Source organism: Trachinotus anak, unplaced genomic scaffold (assembly GCF_046630095.1).
Source record: "Trachinotus anak isolate AG129_WGS33_773 ecotype Australia unplaced genomic scaffold, CSIRO_AGI_Tana_v1 ptg000028l, whole genome shotgun sequence".
In the NCBI taxonomy this organism is placed as follows: domain Eukaryota; kingdom Metazoa; phylum Chordata; class Actinopteri; order Carangiformes; family Carangidae; genus Trachinotus; species Trachinotus anak.
Genome location: NW_027273879.1, coordinates 4,679,201 through 4,698,580, shown reverse-complemented (window position 1 = coordinate 4,698,580; position 19,380 = coordinate 4,679,201). Strand labels below are relative to the sequence as shown.

Below are 19,380 nucleotides of genomic sequence, written 5' to 3'. Positions count from 1 at the left end.
TAACAAAGTGAACAGCTCTATGTGTTAAGAATACTTAATATTTAAGAGTTTTTTATTTAAATTATTTTTTGGGGCATTTTTTGCCTTAGGTCTGATAGCGACAGCGAGAGAGAGACAGGAAAGCCAAAGAGAGAGAGGGTTTAATAGTTTAATGCTGATTAACGTACCCGCTGTCCTATTAGACCCTGCTCTCCGATGTTACCAGCAGGTCCAATGGCTCCCTGACACACACAGACAGATAATTAAACTTTGATATAAAATCAGATCTTGCATATCAAAAAACAACAACAAATAACCAGATAAAAATTGCAGGAATATATAGTCTCACCTTCTCCCCGGGCTCGCCCGGCAGTCCTGGTTCCCCCACCTTGCCTGGAGGACCCTTATAAATAAGAAGAAATAGGAGAAAGGAAAATGTTGAATGACTCTGGGCAAAATCTAAAGGCTAATGACTCTTTGGCGTTAGATATGAGCAATATGTCAGGGGTGAGTTCCATTACGTATTGTCATGAGAGAGGGGAGCGAGACAGAGAAAGAAGACACCTTTGTATTGTGGGTTAATTAGTTTAATAGGACAGATTACTTCAATCAGAGAGCATAATTCACTGGGGTAGGGTGAACAACAGATGTCACATATTTAATCATTTAGTCTTGACAATACCCTTTGTGTGTGTGTGTCTGTGTGCGTGGAGGAACATCAGTGACGATTATGCATGTGGAATATGTTTGCTTACAGTACATACGTTTGAGCATGTGTGTGTGTGTGTGTGTGTGTGTGTGTTTGCAAAGTCTCACCTTATGACCTATTTCTCCCAACAGTCCCACAGTCCCCGGTGGCCCAGGTGGTCCCTGTAGATGAAAACCCAAATATTTGAATGGTTATATGGATGAAAACCAACTAGGGATGTTTCACACTAATAAACATCTGATCTAATTTAATAAATACAAAAAATAGGAGCTCTCTGGCTGATGTTGACTGTGGATGAGCCAATGGCAGATAAATGAGTAAACCATCTGTACTCAGTTTGATGTTGAATGTAATGTGTCATTAATTATGCTCCAAAAACATTGATACGTTGCCATGAGGACTTATTCATCTTGGCACATGTGAATGATGGCTGTTCTTGCATCCAGTCCAAACAATAGTAATAATGTAACAAAAATCACCTGTGTGGTCTTTAATTCATTTTGCTGGTTACGAGCCCAAAGAAAGTTAACAGCAGAGCTCAGAACTGAACTGTCTATCAGTGAAAGCAGCTGTGCAGCACCAGAGGAAAGGGGAGAGGGAAAATGATGATTTGAACAATAACAGCAGATTCATATAGGAACCTCCACTTTATCTATGTCTTTGTTTACTGGTAACCACAACGTGGCCGTCGTCAAGCAACTGTTAACAAAGCACAAGATGAAAACACATGCTTTATAGCTTGTACTAAACATGACCATGCAATTGTATATTGACTATTAAAATGCTAATTGCACCCCTGCAAACCAAAACACACTTGAAATGCAGTATCTCACATAATATTTGTTTTTACTATTCTCAACAGTCTGCTGTCTGAAGCACACTACATTAGATATAAGACCAGAGTTCCATGTTTATTTAATAGGAAACAGGAGAATATCAGCTAACAATTCATTTAAAACAAAGAAAACAAAAAGAGAGTGTGTGCCTGTTCTAATATGTGTGAGCTAATTCTCCATGCATGCAAACTGACACTTTCTCTATCCCTCTATTTCTGCTCTGCCCCTCTCGCTGCTCATAAAATAAAACCACAAGGAGGACAGCAAATGTTTTACAGTACAGGTTTTATCCATTATGGCAATAATCACATCTATTTTCCCTGCAAGTTCAGCAATTTTGCGCTTCCATAAATAAGGTGCTTCTTTTTCAAAAACCAATCCCCCTGCATGCTTACAGCGCGCTCTCCTGCCACTTCAGAACAGATGTGAGAAGGATGAGACAATTGTCTGGCTGCATCGGAGGAAACATTTAATACAGATGAATATATTTTTAATAAGCACTAAAATATATCTCATAAACTACTTCCTGGCTATGATATTTTGGAGCTAACTGGCCTCGGCAGAGAAAATCAGGCTGCTCTTTGTTGCCAAAGAGATTCTATAAAAGTACTGTGTATGCCTATGAGGAAGGGAAGGAAGGAAAAGTTTGATGATGGAAGGATAAGTGAGAGGGAGAATACTGCAAAAATGAGAAAACAGAATGAGAGAGGGAGGGGGAAAGAGACTGAGGAGGCTTAGGGTATTGAGACGCATAAGAGGAAGTGCTGAGAAGATGAGCAAACAGGAGAGAAAGATATGAAAGGATGGAGATGGATGGAGGGGCATACCGGCTCGCCTGCTATTCCCTTGTCCCCTGGAGGTCCTGAGGGCCCTGGAATACCCTGGAGACAGAGGGGTCAGTGAGTTCATGCCTACACATCGTCTTGCGTTCACAAAACGCTGCATACATGTGTTATTTCTATGAAGTTTTACATTACATTTCACTGGGATACCATGAACAGCAGTACGGATTGTTTACTTTTTTCAAGATATGCAGGGCTATGAGGTCATATGAGGCCCCTGTAGATGCCATTATGTATTAACAATTAACAGTTATGCAGTATGTACATGATGTTTGCTGTATGCAGAATATAATGCTTGGTTGTTTTTGGGTCCAGATGTGTGTCTAGGTCTCTCCAGTAGTGTATTTATATTATTTCTATGTATGAGTGAACTTACAGGAAAACCTTTAGGCCCAGTTTCCCCTGCCTCTCCCATCTTCCCCTGCAGGGACACAAGAAAAAGGAGGATAAATTAGATCAGGGTTCATCAGCACTGGATGTGTGCTCACAAAACCAAAGTTAGATACTGCACTTGAGAAAAACAATACATGAACATAGAGCAGGATTTACTAAGACTTTCATGCCTATTTTTATACATATTCTGATGATGTTTGTGTAACTTGAGCACAGTGTCTGAGATTGAGTTTAGGCTGTGTGGACAATAAACTTTACTTGACTTTGACATTGATAAAAGCTTTGATAAGACACTGTAAAAGCTTTTATGTTTTGTATTTACGACCTTTTCTATTCTTTTTTACTTTTTTTTTTATTCCATCTCTTTTATGTCCTTCCACTTGCCCAAGTTAATGTACTGACTGCTGCTACATTAGATTTACAAACCTTTCTATGAATAAAGATTAGTATAATTTTCAGGGATGGTGAAGGTCAAATAACTCTCAGAAGAGGAGTTTAATTGCAGGTTGAGTAAATCAAATCAAATCTGACCACTCAGCTGTGTGCTCCACTTTCATGTATGTCAATCTGGCAGAAACCTCCCAAGGACAGTTCTCTCCCCCAAAAGTAATATGTTGTTTCCAACTTTGGGCCTCCACTGTTCTGGTATCACGTAGGCTTTCTAAATCATGCTGATGCTTTGCCTCTCCAGAGCAATTTAAGCACCACAAAAATATGAGAGGAAGGAGTGGAAAAGTAGAAAAGTACCCCAGTGCTTTACCTGTGGTCCAGGGAAACCTATTTTTCCTGGAGGACCATCAAGACCCTGTGGAGAAAAAGAAAGGATGACAAATAGCCATGTGTTGAGACATGTCAGTTTACTGTGTATTTCCTGCCTCTGGAGCGGGTAGAGAAGATGTGCAGCGTGCTGTTTTTGATGCGCAAGATCAATTTTCCCTCTTAAGAATCTATTATGTAAGCAGGTGGAAATATTTTTACGCTATCTTATGCCATTTTATGGTCATTACTCTTGTGTCTGCACAGTTTGACTTTGTGAATGTGTCTGGTTTTATATATCAACAAGGAAATTCCAATGAATGTGCAAAACTGAGTCAGATTTCTTACCTTCTTGCCCTCTAACCCCATCTCTCCTGTTGGACCATCAGGCCCTATCGCTCCCTGAAACACAAGACAGTTGTCACTTCACCAACAGAGGTCACTGTAACACAGCCAGAAACCCACAACATACTGTAAATAAACATCTCTGAGTAGTATGACACCAACAGTACCCACATGTCAGAGGCAAAGTGAGGGTTACCCTGCCTGTAAACTACACTTTTCAGGGTAAATAGGGAAGTGTGTTATGTACAAATGGGTGTAAAAGTGAATGTGTGTATATGTGCATACAGGGGCAGTGTTGAAATAGCTATAGGTCTCCCACACATGGCAGTGAAAGCTACTGGTCTATGACTTGCATTGTCTTAATACTAGAATAAGGGCACAAAGTCTGGGCTCACACAGATACATACTGTTCACACTTAAACACACACACTGTCAGAACAGTCTGACTGTTTAGATTACATGGGTGCAACTGTCAAACATAATCAATCTAAAGTGCTTAAAGGCCTGCTAGTCCAGTGAGCAGTGATAATAAATGGGAGCCAGGCAGCAGACCAATACAGTCCATCTGCTGTGCACCTGCAGCAGGACGAGTTCCTCATCTATACTGTGGAAGATGCTAGCTCGCTGACACTGAGAAAACTCCTCAGTCAATCCCAGCTAACAGTGACTATAGATAACAAGCAGTTAAAGAGTGATTTCTCTCATTAATTATTGTACAGGAGAAAGCAAATATAACACGACACAGCCACACAGGCAGCCTTGCGGTAAGTGTGATTGATGACTGGGCACAGTGGGGGTTTGGCCTGTGGGGAACGCCGCTAGCTGAGGTGCTATAAGCCTATTATACATAGAGCTGGATGAGCAGCGCTCATTAACATTCCTGTCTGGGGTACCTGCTACCCACTGGTTACGTTTACATAGCCTGATTAGCCGATGTGTAGGGAAAATATTTCACCCTCTCAAGCCATGGAAAAACACTCAAATATCAGGCTTCAAAGTTAATTAATTACACTGGGTTACGTTAATTTGTAACATAAGAGACTGACATTTTTCAAACAGAAACAGAAAAAGAAAACCAGGAGCATAAATTCAAAACAATCAAAAGCATCTATTTGAAGCAGCTCAATAATAACCACCATCTACCGAGAGGGCAGAGTGATGAGATTAATACTGTATGCTCTACACTATGGAAAACACAAGATGATTAGTCCTCATGGCTGACATCCACAAGTTTGAATCCTCGACTTAAAATATTCTTTATACATGCAAATAAAACACACGCAGACAGAAAAACAGTGTTACTAGATTTCTGACTACTCTGGTGCCAACATGCTGTTTTATCTCTTGTGTCAACTCCACAATATTTCCATGTCAGACTGGTGCCATGTTTCCAAGAGGGAAGCCAGTTGTTACAGTTCTGTGCCCTGGTGCCTGAAGCCAAGTATCTAACATCTAAAAGACATATGGTGTTAAAATCTGTGCAAAAGTTCTTAGTTGTATACAGTTTCGTTTCAAACTCAGATGTGTTGTTCAGGCAGGCCAAGGACATGTAGAGTTGATGGATGACACAATCTTTAATATGGAGCTCTCCCTCATCTTCTTTTATCATTTATTTTTAGATCATCAGAATGACGTTATATTCCCTGTGTTAACATAGACAGACAATTCAGGACCACTTGAATACAATCTATTTTATTTTCTATTTATTTACTACATTGGAAAAGAGCTGATTGTGTGTGTTTAGGGAATTGGGTGAGTGTGTATCTGTATTTATACGTATTTATGTCAAGGAGAGAATCACCTCTGTACCTTCTGGTTTGATACTCTCAGGTTTCGAAGCTTGGACTACGCAAAAAAAAAGTCATGGAGCAGCAGACAGATTTACTGGCAGTGGAAACTGCTGACATTAGTATTAATTGAAAACACAGCCTGAGACATGAGAGTGTGTCCGGGCCAACCACAGCGAGGGCCATCTCCCATGGACGCCTCAGATAAAGAAGCTTGATGCTATTTTATCCCCCCTTTCCAGCTGGCTCAGTGTATCGTAGCGATAAAAGACATCTTTTAAAAACCTTTGAAAAAGCTCGGCAACTTGGTCTGGACTCCACAAGAAAGCAAATCCAGGACTGAGGGAATTACGCTGCCAGCAACATTGGTTTTACTGCGTCATGCATCATCGGCATAGTTAAAGCCATCATCATCAACGTCATCATTCATTATTGTCATTAGTTATTACCACAAAATTTTTATTTGACTCTGCCTTAATCCTTCTATGAACTCTGAATTCAAGAATTTATTTGATGCACGTTGTTCCAGAGGCTAAACTTAACGAACAGCATTATTTATCTGGGTTCAAATTTGCATTGTTGGTATTTAGCCAGCGAGAACTCCAGCTGTTATCCCCTTGTTTTTATCTTTCACAAAATACATACCAGTTATATACAATTTCACTTTTATTAAGACTACAGAGCTGTAATTTGACAAATCTTAGGTGATCATTGGCATCTATATCTATAGTATATTCTTTTTCTGACTGTTTCTTGTTTAGTTACAATGATCGACTTTCCCACAGCAAACTGTTTTATCACACTTAACATACAGGTAAAGACCAGGTGTAACTTAAAACACTGATTACTCCAATCACCTAAGGAGTGCCAGTGAGCCACCTAAATGGAATGCAGCCATAATTAATGCCATTAGTTATACCTTTGATTGACATCTCAAAGTTTCGTGTTGACTATCATATTAGTGCTGAAGCTTTGAAGTGCACTACAGATGCAATCTCTTTAGCTTTCTGGAGAAATGCCGATGTGAAGCACATTTCCACTGGACGATTTCAAAAATTAAATGTCTCAATCAGGCATTTCCTACTGGGATGTGAAGGAAAAATGAAACATTCCACCTTTTTGTAATAGTCTTCAAAAGTTCTTAGGAAAAATATAAAGCTCAGCTGTATTTCCATAGCTCATTCTATTCAGGTTACAGGTCTAAAAACTGCTATTGTGGCTTTTGTGAATGATGTTTTATGAGTTTGGAGTCCTCTGCAAAACCAGAATAATTGAACATTTTGAAAAAAAGCTGACACAAGCCTTTGTTATTCCTTCCACAATTCCTATTCCCCCCAGTTCACTAAATTTAACTCCGCTGCAGCTTCTAGAATAGCCACAAAAGGCAGGTCACATTTTCCACCACAAATGTCACATACTTGGATTGACGATGGGTCTTTCCTATAAGTAGTAGTTATTGTTCCATTTATAAAGACTAAAAAAAATGAGCTGTTTGTTTTACATCACTGGAGCTCTTCCAGCAGTTATAATGAGCACCGACTTCTGAAAAGGATGAAACAGACTCATTCTTTGACTCTGAATGTGTTATGCAAGCTCCCATGTCCATTAAACACATATGACATCAGTGCAGAGGCAGTTCCATATCACTTCATTATGTTCACCCACTCTAGTTTTTCCAGTGGCTCAACAACAGCAGTAGCACATGGCTCCTATAAACACACCTCGGAGCACACACAAAAACAGAAAAGTGATGTGTATCTGCACTCTTCGGCCAAGTTCATGATCTGTTCTGTAGGCTGGGAACTATGATGCGTGACCGACTGCAGAACACCAGTCAGCACCTAAGCTGCAAAAACAGCAGGTGTGAAACTTCGAACTTACACGCAAGCCTTTGGGTCCTCTGGTACCGGCTGGCCCAGCCGCTCCAGGAGGGCCCTGACGAACAAAAGAAAAAGGGGGATAAAGAGGATAAGAGAGGGGGAAAGGAAAAAGAGGAAAGGTAAAACAAAGGTTTACACTGACAGAGCACAGAGCCCCCTGGTTGTTGACCCTGGGGGGGCAGCCTGACCTCAGGAGCACACTATGGGGTTTGTTGTTAGATCTGTCACTCACACCAATTAAAGGGCCTGCTCTGGAATCCTGTCCTGCTGCACCCCAGAGCCCCATATTTATGTTTGTTTTGGTGGCTCAGTGGCCCCCACCTTCAACCAATTGCAAGGACACAGCAAGGGGAAATGAGGGGGGTGGCAGGGGTGGCTTCTAATTGGTTATAGGTGTTGGGCTTTTGACTGACAGGAGGGTAATGCAGGTTCAGCAGGAGGCTGCCAGCTCTCATAATGCTCAGAGAAAGCTTCGCTGCGGACAGTGCGCACTGCGAACTGCTCAAAAGGGGACACTGACTACAACCATAATACACCTTTTGTAAACAGAAGGTTACTCAAAGTTGTTGATCACAGCTGGGAAAATTCAATTTCTTTTGTAGCCTTGTAGATATTATGATATTATCAATTTCCTCTCACAGCCAGACTTGCTACTCTAAGCTGGGGACTAAACTTAGATGAGTCCCTGTGGTTGAAAACCACACAGCTCATCGATTACACAGTATCACCTGCAGTTATGACCGAGTAAAAATAAGAAAGAATGGTGGCTTACTGGTCTTCCTGGTGGTCCTGTAGGCCCGGTCTCCCCTGGTGTCCCTGGGTGACCCTATTATATGTACACAGAAACAAACACACACACACAGGACACAGATTACAACTGACACAGAACAGGGTATTATAAAAATGACTAACTCCAATACACAATGAGTAAAGATTTGGGAACAATAATGAAATTAGGTATTTTTTAGTTTTTACAATGTTTTCAAATGTGACTTTATTTTAGAAGCAATAAATGTTTATTTTGAAAATAACATTTCAAATTGAATTCTGCACACAAGTTTGAATTTGTTTGACGGGATAAATTTGATTTCATTCACACACAGACATGCACACTCACTAGCATAAGTACAAACATACATCTGTAGAAATGCTCTGTGCACTGGAAAGCACATTTTAAGATGCACTAAGGGAGAATGGTGAAGAGAGACAGCCTGAGGAGATGATTTTATATCAGAAAACACTGGTTTTGGCTGCTCTTTTTCTACTTTATTGGACATCATGTTTTTTTGGCCCGGGCCATTTGTAAAAACCTAACTATATCACAGGGAGTATTATCAGTCAAACTACTCAGATCAGCTTAGTGCAATAAAATCCAACCAATATACAAAACTATAGCACAGTAGACAGCTCTGATCTCATGTATCCACAGGAACAGATCATAAATGCCTGCAGTATGAGCTCTCTGTGAGTAGCTATAGATGTCTGCTGGTCAGCTCCCTTCAGTTTGTATGATGCAGTCTTTTCCAGAGGGTCTGTTTCTGTTTTGCAGCTGAGAGAACAGGCCAACAGAGAACTTCCTTATAAGTGTGTGAGTGTGTGTGTGTGTGTGTGTGTGTGTGTGTGTGGTTAAGTCCTCAGAGAAATCCAGCCGGCTGTCAGCCAGCAGGAAACTTCTCTCTGTATCAGCAAGAATGATGACTAAATTCTTATCCACTCCAGCCAGTCATATATATGAGACAGTCCATATCAGATAAAGACTCTACATCAATCAGAGCCACTTGCTCTGTTTGAAAGAGCAGGGTTAGTGTGTGACAGGGGTGCCTTATGAAACTCAGGACCCATATGGATGGATGTCGTCTCTCTTCCCTTCTTCATACCTTCAAGCAAATCCCAGTAGCATTGGTGTTTAAGCATGAGCGGTCAGCGCCTACTGTGGCCATTAAATTCTGCCCAGGAGTTAAATCACTGCAAGTGATCCATTTAAGCTATTTCATCCTTTGTTTAAACTGGTGATGAGTTTTTCCACTTAAAGGCCTCCTGCCAAACCACTGCTTATAAAACATGGTCATAAGTCATCCTCTTTTCTGATATGCCTCTTTTCCTCTTTGGCATATTCTTGTGGCACTGACATAATACCTTACATCAGTATATTCCCATGGGAATAAGACACACAGTTTAGTTTAAGATGGCTATTTTTTAAAGATTTTCTTAATGTCACCGCACCCAGAATGTTATATTCTATCTTTCTCAAATTGTAGTCTTTATCGAACTGAAATCTCTGAGTGCTGTCTTTCTCATAAATCTTACCGTTGATCCCTTTTCTCCAGGTGGTCCAGGAAGGCCCATCTCCCCTCGATCCCCCTAACAATACATAAACAGCATTCAGTCTTCAAAGTCACCTTGTGAAGACCTGTAACATCTTGAAATGGATTTACAAGAATGGAACAACGATTTGTACCTTCTCTCCTGCCAGTCCTTCCTCTCCCACAGGTCCGATGAAACCCACCAAGCCCTGAAATGCAGAGACTCAGTGTTGGACTGAGGAGTGGATAGATATTTGCATACATGGTTTGGAAAACGTGCAATTATTCCATACAGGAAGAGGCAATGTCAGAATCTTTTACTTACTCTTTCTCCCATGGGGCCAACTTTTCCTGCGACACCAGTCTCCCCCTACAGAGATGAATATATTACTGGTCATTTATTTACAAAAATTAATTCAATATTTCTTCTGTTTTAGGAAAAGAAAAAAAAAGAAAAGTGTGAGTATCCTCTTTATTCACCTTGACTCCCTCTGGCCCAACCTTCCCAGGAAATCCTTTTCTGCCCATTCTACCCTGAAAGAGGACACAGGACAGAATGATGAATAGTGGATATCAGACACGCACTTGCCAGTTAACGCATCTTTACCATTGATCACAAATTCTCCACGACGGTAAAGGATCTGCTTCCTCTGCAATGACAGTTTAAAGAAAGAGCCGAGATGTATTCTGCAGCTGTTGCAGCTTACTCTACATGTCGCTGAAATATGTAATGGCGTGCACAGGTAATGCTGACAGTACATTTTGGCAGGCTGTGAAAGTGTACAATTGTAATGTTCCTCTTGCACAGACAGTAATTCCTGGGGTTAAGAAGGGGGTTAAGAGCGTTTTTACCGGCAATAACTCTAGGTCAGAAATGCCTAAGCCAAACTCCTAAAGAGTGAGTGACTCAACAGTTCCAAAGTTTTACCCCAGAAGGTTTGGCAGCTTTCATCGTACACAGTACAGGCTAACTCTCTATTTCACTCAGAAGCACACAGTAAAAGCAGATTTTTGTAGTAACATGAGAATTAATATGAGCTATCCAGGATTTGTGACTTCTTATCACATGATTTAGATTTATTGCATTGACCGACCCCATTAGCCAAGGCAAGGATGAAATATTTCAAGAAAGAACAGAACGTGCACCATGAAAAAGGGATGCAGAGTGATGGAAAAGGTGTGGGATATGGCAAGAAAGGAAGACTGAAGTAAGGAGAGGTTGTCATTCTGAGCGGAGCAGCGAAAAAGCTAAAAGACAGCTGGCTGAGGAGGTGGACGAGGTGGAGGAGTAGGCGGACCTGTGGCACCAGGCCAGAGATCAATCACAGCTCCTGAAGGAGTCATACACCACTTCCCCTCAGATGGAGGAGAGAGGGGTCAGAGAATGAGTGGGTGGGAGACTGAGTGGGTGAAAGAAAGTTCAGGATGACTGGGAGTAGAAAAGAAGTAAAAGATAAACTGATGAAGAAAAACAAGTAGCATCTGGTATGGAGGAAATAAAATACAATCAATAAAGAATATGAAAAATAAAGCCGACAATTCTTCTGTTTCAGCAGTAGCTCATTCACATCCTCTGGCATTTTACTGCAGCTGCAAATCTCACCACCTATAAACCCGGTAACAGCACTTATCACCCCCTGGTGGCCATGAACAGGGATTGCATGCAGTCCTTTGTCGTGTGAGGACAATTATCCAGAGACAGGCTTTAACAACCTCCATGATACTGAAACCATACACATCTACAGCTTCTCTCCAATATAAACCAAGAGAAATCCATAATGATGACCTACTTTATTACCTCAAATAAATTTCAGGTAAACTTTGGGATGGATAATTAAAGCTAAGCAATTAAATTATACTACATACTGTACAAGTGGCTGTAACCTAAAGCAAGTTACACATGATTTAGACAACAGCCATGTATTAATCCCATTACTCCTTTTAGAGTTACATTAATGGGCTTTCACTGCAGACTAGGCAGCTAACACCCTGCATGTGTAAACAACTAAAATGCTGTGAATTAGCATGTTTTACTGTCAGACATACACAAGGATTTAGCTCCACACTGCAGTTGTGTTTCTATAGATCCTACCTCTTTGAAGACGAGTCTACCACAGATATAAGAAGGATGAATGAAACCACAAGATTGCACATGATAGATGGTTGGACTGTTTTCCATGGGATAGAGTTTAAACAAACATGCAAACTTGTATAAATAGCTACCCAGATGTTTCTCTATGATGACACACACACGCATGATATTATTTCATATGTTCTACTGGTGTGAGGCGAACAAGCAGGAGTTAAGAGGGCCCTCGGGTCTGTGCCGCCTAAGTTAAAATTAACAGCGATCCCTGTTATCTTCCACGAGCCAGGCACCGCCAGGTGTTTGTCTAATAACTCACCTCGAGTCCTGTTGGGCCTGGTGGTCCGATCGGGCCCTCATCTCCCTGGAAACACATGACATTGATCTTAGTATGAATTATGTTTGGGGACATAAAGCGTCCCTCAGCAAAGAGAAGGCTTGTGCCATAAAACTTTTAATGCTCTTTGGAGCTTTATGGTCGTTCGGATGTGGGCAGTATCTGACAGTCTTACCTCCAAGCCAGGCACCCCGCGAGGCCCCGGTAAACCTCTGGCCCCTAGCTTTCCCTGAATGGGAAAAAAGCAGTCAAATGAATGTTAATGTGTAAATGTGGCTGTGGTAGTATTTACACATATGTTTTTAGCCAGGGTAGTGGCATGGCTTGTCTAAGGAAAGCAATGTTGGTCTGTCAGTCACTTGGTTCCCCACTTTGGTCCAGACTGAAATATCCAAACAACTATTGGAGGGATTACCTCATAAGGTTGGTGATTCTCTGACATTTCACCTAGCGCCATTAGCACGCCATTTAAGACTAATGACATTCACATCAATCTCAACTGTACTTCTGGTCTAATCAGCAAATGCTGGCATGCTAAGACATTAACCTGAGAAGGTGAACATTGTAACTGCTATCGGCATGTTATCATTGCTATTTGGTTCAAAGCACTGTTGTGGCTAAGTACAGCCTCACAGAGCTGCTAGCGTGGGTGTAGACTCTTGTTCTGGTTTATGTTTTGAGACATCGGCCAGGTGATGGACTACATAGCCAATATGATAGTTTTACTCACCTTTGGTCCTTCAAGGCCGTTCTCTCCTGGTGGTCCCATGTCACCAGGGAAACCCTGTCATGATCAATAAAATAAAAGATTTCTATTGTCTCTCTGAAATACAGCCACACACATTCAATGTAGCTAACAATGTGTAAATACAAACCTCAGGGCCCGGAGGTCCAGGTGTACCATCAGGGCCCCTCTCTCCTTGCTTGCCCTGCAACAAAGACAAATCACAACATGAGAAATATCCTAAAGGAATAGTTTGATATTTTAGGAAATACACTGATTTGCTGAGAAGATTGATACCATCCGCATTTCCGTCCATTCAATTTAAGGCTACGGCCAGTGGCTGTGTAGCTTAGCCTAGCACAAAGACTGGAAACAGAGGAGACAGCTAGTTTGGCTCTGTCCAAAGATAACAAAACACACCTACAAGTGGGTTCACAATAGTGGTTTTATGGTGATTTTTATAGTGGTTTAATCATATTTCTTGGTTAGAAGCAGTGATTTTCTGGAGTCTATAATAGGCAACAAAACTTTAGAAAATCACTACAAATTAAACAAGCTAGATATAACATGCTTGTAGATGGATTTTGTAACCCTTGGACAGAGCCAGGCTCGCTGTTCCCTCCATTTCAAGTCTTTATGCTAAGATAAGCTAACTGTCCGCGAGCTGTAGTTTAATATGTGAATGTTGTCAATCTTCTCATCTAGCTCTTGGCAAGAATGCAAATAAGCACATTTCCATGTCAACATATTCCATTAGATGCACAGCACAGAAATCCACATTTGAACATTTTAATGGATTCCTGGCCGTTAGGCCAAAGCTAACCTGAGGCCCTGGTTTCCCACGAATGCCTGGTAACCCTGGAGCCCCCTGGATGCCCTGTCCAATACAAACACAACACATAAAACTGAGACAGACTGTCACACAGTATTCAAAAGCAAAAAACAGAGCTCTGATTTCTTTTCTAGAGCAGCAGACATTAGACATGCATGACTCTGCTCAGTTTTTCTGTTATCTCTTGGGGCCACTCTGTTCTATGATGCTAAAAGGATTAGATTTTGCTTACACACACAGACAAACGAGGAGGGTTTACATAAGAATTTCCATAAGCTGGACAGCACACATCTGGCTAAGTCATTTTGCAAAGACACAGTTTTGCAACAAAGGCTGCGTGTCTCTGGATGTGTGTGTGTGTTGGAGACAGAGTGCAGGGCGGGAGCTGTTGAGGGAAAAGATATGTGAGCTTTTATAATGTGTAGAAATGCATTGCAGCGGTGATCTACCTTGTCTCCTTTGTACCCGATCTCCCCTTGCTCTCCAGGAATCCCAATTTCACCCTGACGGAGAGAGGAGGAGACGAACACACGCAGAAGGATGGATGAGGTACAGACAGAAAGAAAGAGAAATGAACAACATTAGGGGGAATGGTAATTTTCCACTTGGTTAATCACATTCAGCTTTTTCAACACACAATTACTCGTCTGTACATTATGAACATTAACACAAGGAATCTAGTTCACTGCATTAGCCAACTTCTTCCTGTAGTGTCAGTCTGTCTTAATAAGCCAGTGTTCAACAGATTAGTTAAAACAGACTATTGATTGTTTTAGCTTTGGTCTGATCAGCCTCTACACAAAGGAAAGCAAGACGTGCATAATTTTTTGTGTATACTTTAATTCATACTTGTCATTAGAAGCTAGAAGCACATTTTATCAGACACGTCACTAAGATCTTTGCTGAAAGTAATTTCTGCTTTCACCTCCTTCAGGCTCCATTACTGTATTATGCATTATTCTGGTTTTAGCAGGAGACATACCAGCCAACTGCAGTGAATGCTTAGGCTTAAATCTATAAGATGACATCTATGAGTCTTTTTTTGAGATACTGCTGCAGAACCCTTTAGGCAGTTCCCAAAACTCTTAACTTATTGCTTTGTTAAGGTTGGAAGTTTCCTGGGTATCTCAGAAACACAAAAACAGTGATACTACTTTAAATCCTTTTGAGAAACATGTGTGAGTAATGTTTTGCATGACTGTGCATAAAAGTGCTTCATACTTAAAGTTTATTGTTTAAAGGCCTAGTCTTATATTTTGGGAAATATGCTCATTCACTTTCTTGCAGAGAGTTAGATGAGAAGATCAATGCCTCTGTCATGTCTAAACAGAAAACATGTAGGTGGAGCCAGCAGCTGAGCTTAGCATTACAACTGGAAACAGCTAGACTAGCTAGGTTGGCCATTTCCCTGTTTCCAGTCTATATGCTAAGCTAAGATAACTGTCTCCTGGCCTCAGCTTCATATTGAATGGACATATGTCTATATTATATCTAATTCTCGGCAAGAAAACACATAGCATATTTCCAAAAATGTCTAACTGTTCCTTTAAGTTTATTCAAACTACTGACTACCTGAAAATGAAAGGTGGTCTAGATTCCTTAACATATCATACAATGGATTTCATTGAAATGACACAGGAAGGACTCATAATGGCGGACAGTAGAGAAACCTGCCAAATCCCATGCTTTATACAAATAGTAACAATCATCATAAGTTTGTAGGCTATTGGTGTGGCTGAAGGTCGGACCTAATGAAAGCATGCTCTATGACAGACATGGCTAAAGTATGGGTGCAAAGGAGTACATAACCATCACATGCTGCTCAAAACCAGGCCAATAACAGGAATATTCAGATCACCTTATCACCTTTCAGTCCTGGTTCTCCTTGATTTCCGGGCACCCCCTGGAACAAGCACCGACAGCAGGGTTAGCAAACGACCCCCCCGAAACCTGATCTAAATTTCACTGTTTCAGAGCAGCTATTTCTAAATGTCACTAACCAGCAACTCATCCAAACTCCGCTTATTTTCCATTCTCTTGTTTTATCTCACACATAAAATAACTAAAAGGCAGTCAGAGCAAGACAATGCAAGATGAGAGAGCGAAGGTAACCGGTTCCATCTGTGCGCGTGTGAGATTACCTTCAGTCCATTAGGTCCTGGAAGGCCCATCTCTCCCAAAGGTCCCATATCACCCTGAAGCCAGAAGAGGGGACAAATAAGACAAATATTCATTTTTAGTGATATCATATGCATCAAGTACTGATAAACACATGGCTCAGAGACCCTGACTTTCAACAAACAAACTTTCCAACAAAAGCACGCGCACACACACACACACACACACACACACACACACACACACACACAACACACACTGAGTACGCTTCAGTTCACACAGGCATCCATTACTGCAAATGCAAGAAGAAGTGTCATTGTCTTGCTTCCAGATTATCCATACAGCTGTCACATGATAATATATGGCCCACTTTGGGAGATAAGGAATAGATCGTGCAGTTTGAAGCCGAGATTGTGCTATAGGGAATAAATGCTTGAAGTAACATCACTGGAAAAGAAACCAGTACTGGTCCTCACCACTCAGAGCAGAAGAAAGACAGAACAAGATTGTAGTCATAACAGCAAGAGATAACTGTGGTTTATTTAGTACCACTTATGTGGGCCGATTGAAGACTTGATTGGATTAACTTTGCTTTTGTCAGTGTGTGTGAAAGAGAGACTGTATTGGGGCCATGTTCACGAAACTGCTTGTGAAATGTGTCGTCTTTACAGAGAAGCACCACAGGCTGCTGGTATTTATCTTATTTTTATTCCCTGCAGCTCTGCATTTTCTGCTTGCAAAGACCTACAGGGTGGCCTTGGCTCACGGCATTAAATATTTGTCTCTCCATGAATACTGTAGTGTCTGCATGTGTGACAGAGGATGTTGTTGACGTATATAATGCAAAAAATTACCCTCACAATACGTCACCTAATTTGGTGTTGAGAGGTTAAAAGGTTTCTCTTCATATGGGAAAATCTTATGCCTGGGAATAAAGTTTTATTCAGGATCCTTTTAGAGTTATTGTCCTCTAAGACCTGTGCAGACCTCTAGAGGGCCCACTGATACTTAACTGTCTCAGTCAACCACATATTTCCTTTGCACTTGTCTAAAACGCAGAAATGCATGAAGAAACACAATATATTGTACTGTATCATGTCTTTAATTGAATTCACATTTGTGGACCTGGGGCCAGTACAACAACCGTTTCAACCTCCATCATATCAAAGTAGGATTAGCGGAAGATGGTGCGCGTATAAGGCCAAGGACACATATTTTACAATGAGCAAGGCGGGGTGAGGGGGGGGGTGGGGGGGGGAGGGGGGGGGGGGGGGGGGGGGGGGGGCAAGAAAGTTAGAGAGAAACTATTAAATTTAAAAAACAGTGTTGTTACTTTTTCAAAGAGATTTCCTTTTTCCTCTGTGTTGTGACTTTCTAAGCCAGAGTAGTCTACATGTTAACTGCTCAGAGAAGGTTGCTTGTATATTTATATCTTTCAAGTGCAGCTCAGTGTTGCTGGTGGGTACTGTACATTATACTGTCAGGTCAGATGGATGCAGAGGACATGGAGCTCTGAGCAGAGCTGTAATCACAGAGTCCTCCAATTACAGGCCTACCACCACCACCGGTGGCTTAGAATAGACCGGGAGGAGCGCAGCGATGGGTGAATACAGGACACGACAAGAGAAACCAGTGAGACATTATAATCAGACACAATTATGTGGCTGTCGGGCTGGGCAGGCGTGGAGGGCAAGGTGATAGGTGGGTAGGGGGGAGGGGGTTCCTGTTCAAAAATAGTTAATAAGAGACAGATTCAGGGGGGAAACAGGATGCCTGGTTAAGGGTTGTGTGATCAATCAAACAGTGGATCACTGTCTTGTTCGTCAGGAGAGGAAATGAGAGGGACAAACTGCATCATTCAGGCTTTACAGTCAAAAAATAGCTATCTCTTCCATCTGGGCCTCCAAAGCCATCCACTTTCACTATTTTAAATATGAGCACAGTGGTAAAGAACCTGCAGAGCGTGGTTAGTTTTCCACTAAAGCAGCTGGCAGTGTAAATGACGATGAGAGCTAATTGAGAGTCTTTTTTCAATTAAGTAGGCATATTCAGTTTCATTTAAACATACTCTTTACAGCTATGTGTTTATGGAATAAGTGTCTGGGAAAATATAATGTTAAAACTAGGGAGAGCACACAGACTACACACCGAAACACACAAACTACTACTCACAATAAGTCCAGGAACTCCGTTTGGACCAGGGGCTCCCATGTCACCCTAGTCAGAAAGGAGGAGAGAGAGTAAGTGAGATGAAGGGAGAGGGAGAAGGAGCAGGTTTCTGGGGTTATTGGCTCTTTTTTAAACAAACATGCTCAGAAGAGTGGCTCAGTGTTCATCGCAGCTTATGAGAGGGGGCTGTGTGCACGTGTGTGTGTGTGTCTGAGGTGAAGCTGGAGGGGGGATGTGAGCCCATCGCCCCATAGTGGCTTTTTCAAATCTGCAGGTTTGTTCTCCCTCAAAAGTTTTTTTTACAGACATTCATGGTCCCCAGAGCAGAGGATGTATCCTAATGACTTTGGTGACCCCTAACTGAGCAACAACAGACAGTAAAAGCGAAATATTTCTACATCTACCAGAGGAATTGGTGCAAACACTCATGGGTTCAAGATGATGTTTCCTTGTGGCTCCTGACTTTTCCACCAGCACCATCATCATGACCAACAGCTATACTTTGTTTGGTGGTAATTAGCAAATGTTGGCGTGCCAACATGCTAAATTAAGATAGTCAACAAGTACTACCATACAGAGCTAAGAGCACAGCTGAAGACTCCTGTTTGTTCAAGAAAAAAAACAGAATTTCCTGCTTTTTCCTACTTTTTTTATTTCATAAAAAAAAAAAAACAAAACAAAAAACCCAACACTGACAGTGGAGCCTCCTCCCTCTCAGACACCTTTCCCTAATGTGCTCTTATGTTTTGTTATGTTTTGCAGGAGAAGTCAAAAACACCAGACTTTCATTTCTGAAATGTAGAGAGAACAAAGAGTGGCTCATGTGGGGCAGAAATATGTAAAATATATAATCTTGGATTTCATAAAACCATTCAATAGATTATTTAAAATATATGCTAAGATCTGATGCATCTGGTGCATAATTCACACCAAAAATAAAAGCATCAGGCCTGGGAAAGGATTCATTAGGAGTTTAGCAGCCTGATGTAAAAGACTGAGCCACTGGTAAACTCAGGGATGTGTGAGCAGTGTCTTTTTTAAAGATAAATGTGTTTTATATGCTTTCTATGCTTTTTTTATGTGTGTTAAAGAGCAGCTTGCTGATGTGTTTCTCTTTTTATTCCACAGTTTTCCTCGCTGACTGATGAAGTGCTACATTTGTAAGAATGACAGGGAACATCTCAAAACAGGGGAAATGCTGAGATCAAATAACCTGATGTCTTCCATATGGACAGAAACACACAACAGAGGGTGTTTGCTGACCTGTCGTTACAAAATGGGGAA

General features: G+C 41.3%; 1 protein-coding gene across 1 annotated transcript in view; it reads right to left on the bottom strand.

Annotated features, from left to right (window-relative positions):
* The window catches only part of LOC139611618 (collagen alpha-1(XXVII) chain A-like), a 70,320-nt gene that overhangs the window by 9,761 nt on the left and 41,179 nt on the right, over positions 1 to 19,380 (bottom strand). The window contains exons 14-35 of the mRNA XM_071466435.1: positions 18,100 to 18,144; positions 15,951 to 16,004; positions 15,668 to 15,712; positions 14,259 to 14,312; positions 13,801 to 13,854; positions 13,129 to 13,182; positions 12,984 to 13,037; positions 12,429 to 12,482; positions 12,236 to 12,280; positions 10,311 to 10,364; positions 10,156 to 10,200; positions 9,986 to 10,039; positions 9,835 to 9,888; positions 8,300 to 8,353; positions 7,529 to 7,582; positions 3,864 to 3,917; positions 3,520 to 3,564; positions 2,743 to 2,787; positions 2,352 to 2,405; positions 796 to 849; positions 329 to 382; positions 168 to 221 (exon numbers count right to left, since the gene is read on the bottom strand). Coding sequence (XP_071322536.1) covers positions 168 to 221; positions 329 to 382; positions 796 to 849; positions 2,352 to 2,405; positions 2,743 to 2,787; positions 3,520 to 3,564; positions 3,864 to 3,917; positions 7,529 to 7,582; positions 8,300 to 8,353; positions 9,835 to 9,888; positions 9,986 to 10,039; positions 10,156 to 10,200; positions 10,311 to 10,364; positions 12,236 to 12,280; positions 12,429 to 12,482; positions 12,984 to 13,037; positions 13,129 to 13,182; positions 13,801 to 13,854; positions 14,259 to 14,312; positions 15,668 to 15,712; positions 15,951 to 16,004; positions 18,100 to 18,144 — 1,134 coding nt within the window. The remainder of the gene's footprint in view (positions 1 to 167; positions 222 to 328; positions 383 to 795; positions 850 to 2,351; positions 2,406 to 2,742; positions 2,788 to 3,519; positions 3,565 to 3,863; positions 3,918 to 7,528; positions 7,583 to 8,299; positions 8,354 to 9,834; positions 9,889 to 9,985; positions 10,040 to 10,155; positions 10,201 to 10,310; positions 10,365 to 12,235; positions 12,281 to 12,428; positions 12,483 to 12,983; positions 13,038 to 13,128; positions 13,183 to 13,800; positions 13,855 to 14,258; positions 14,313 to 15,667; positions 15,713 to 15,950; positions 16,005 to 18,099; positions 18,145 to 19,380) is intronic.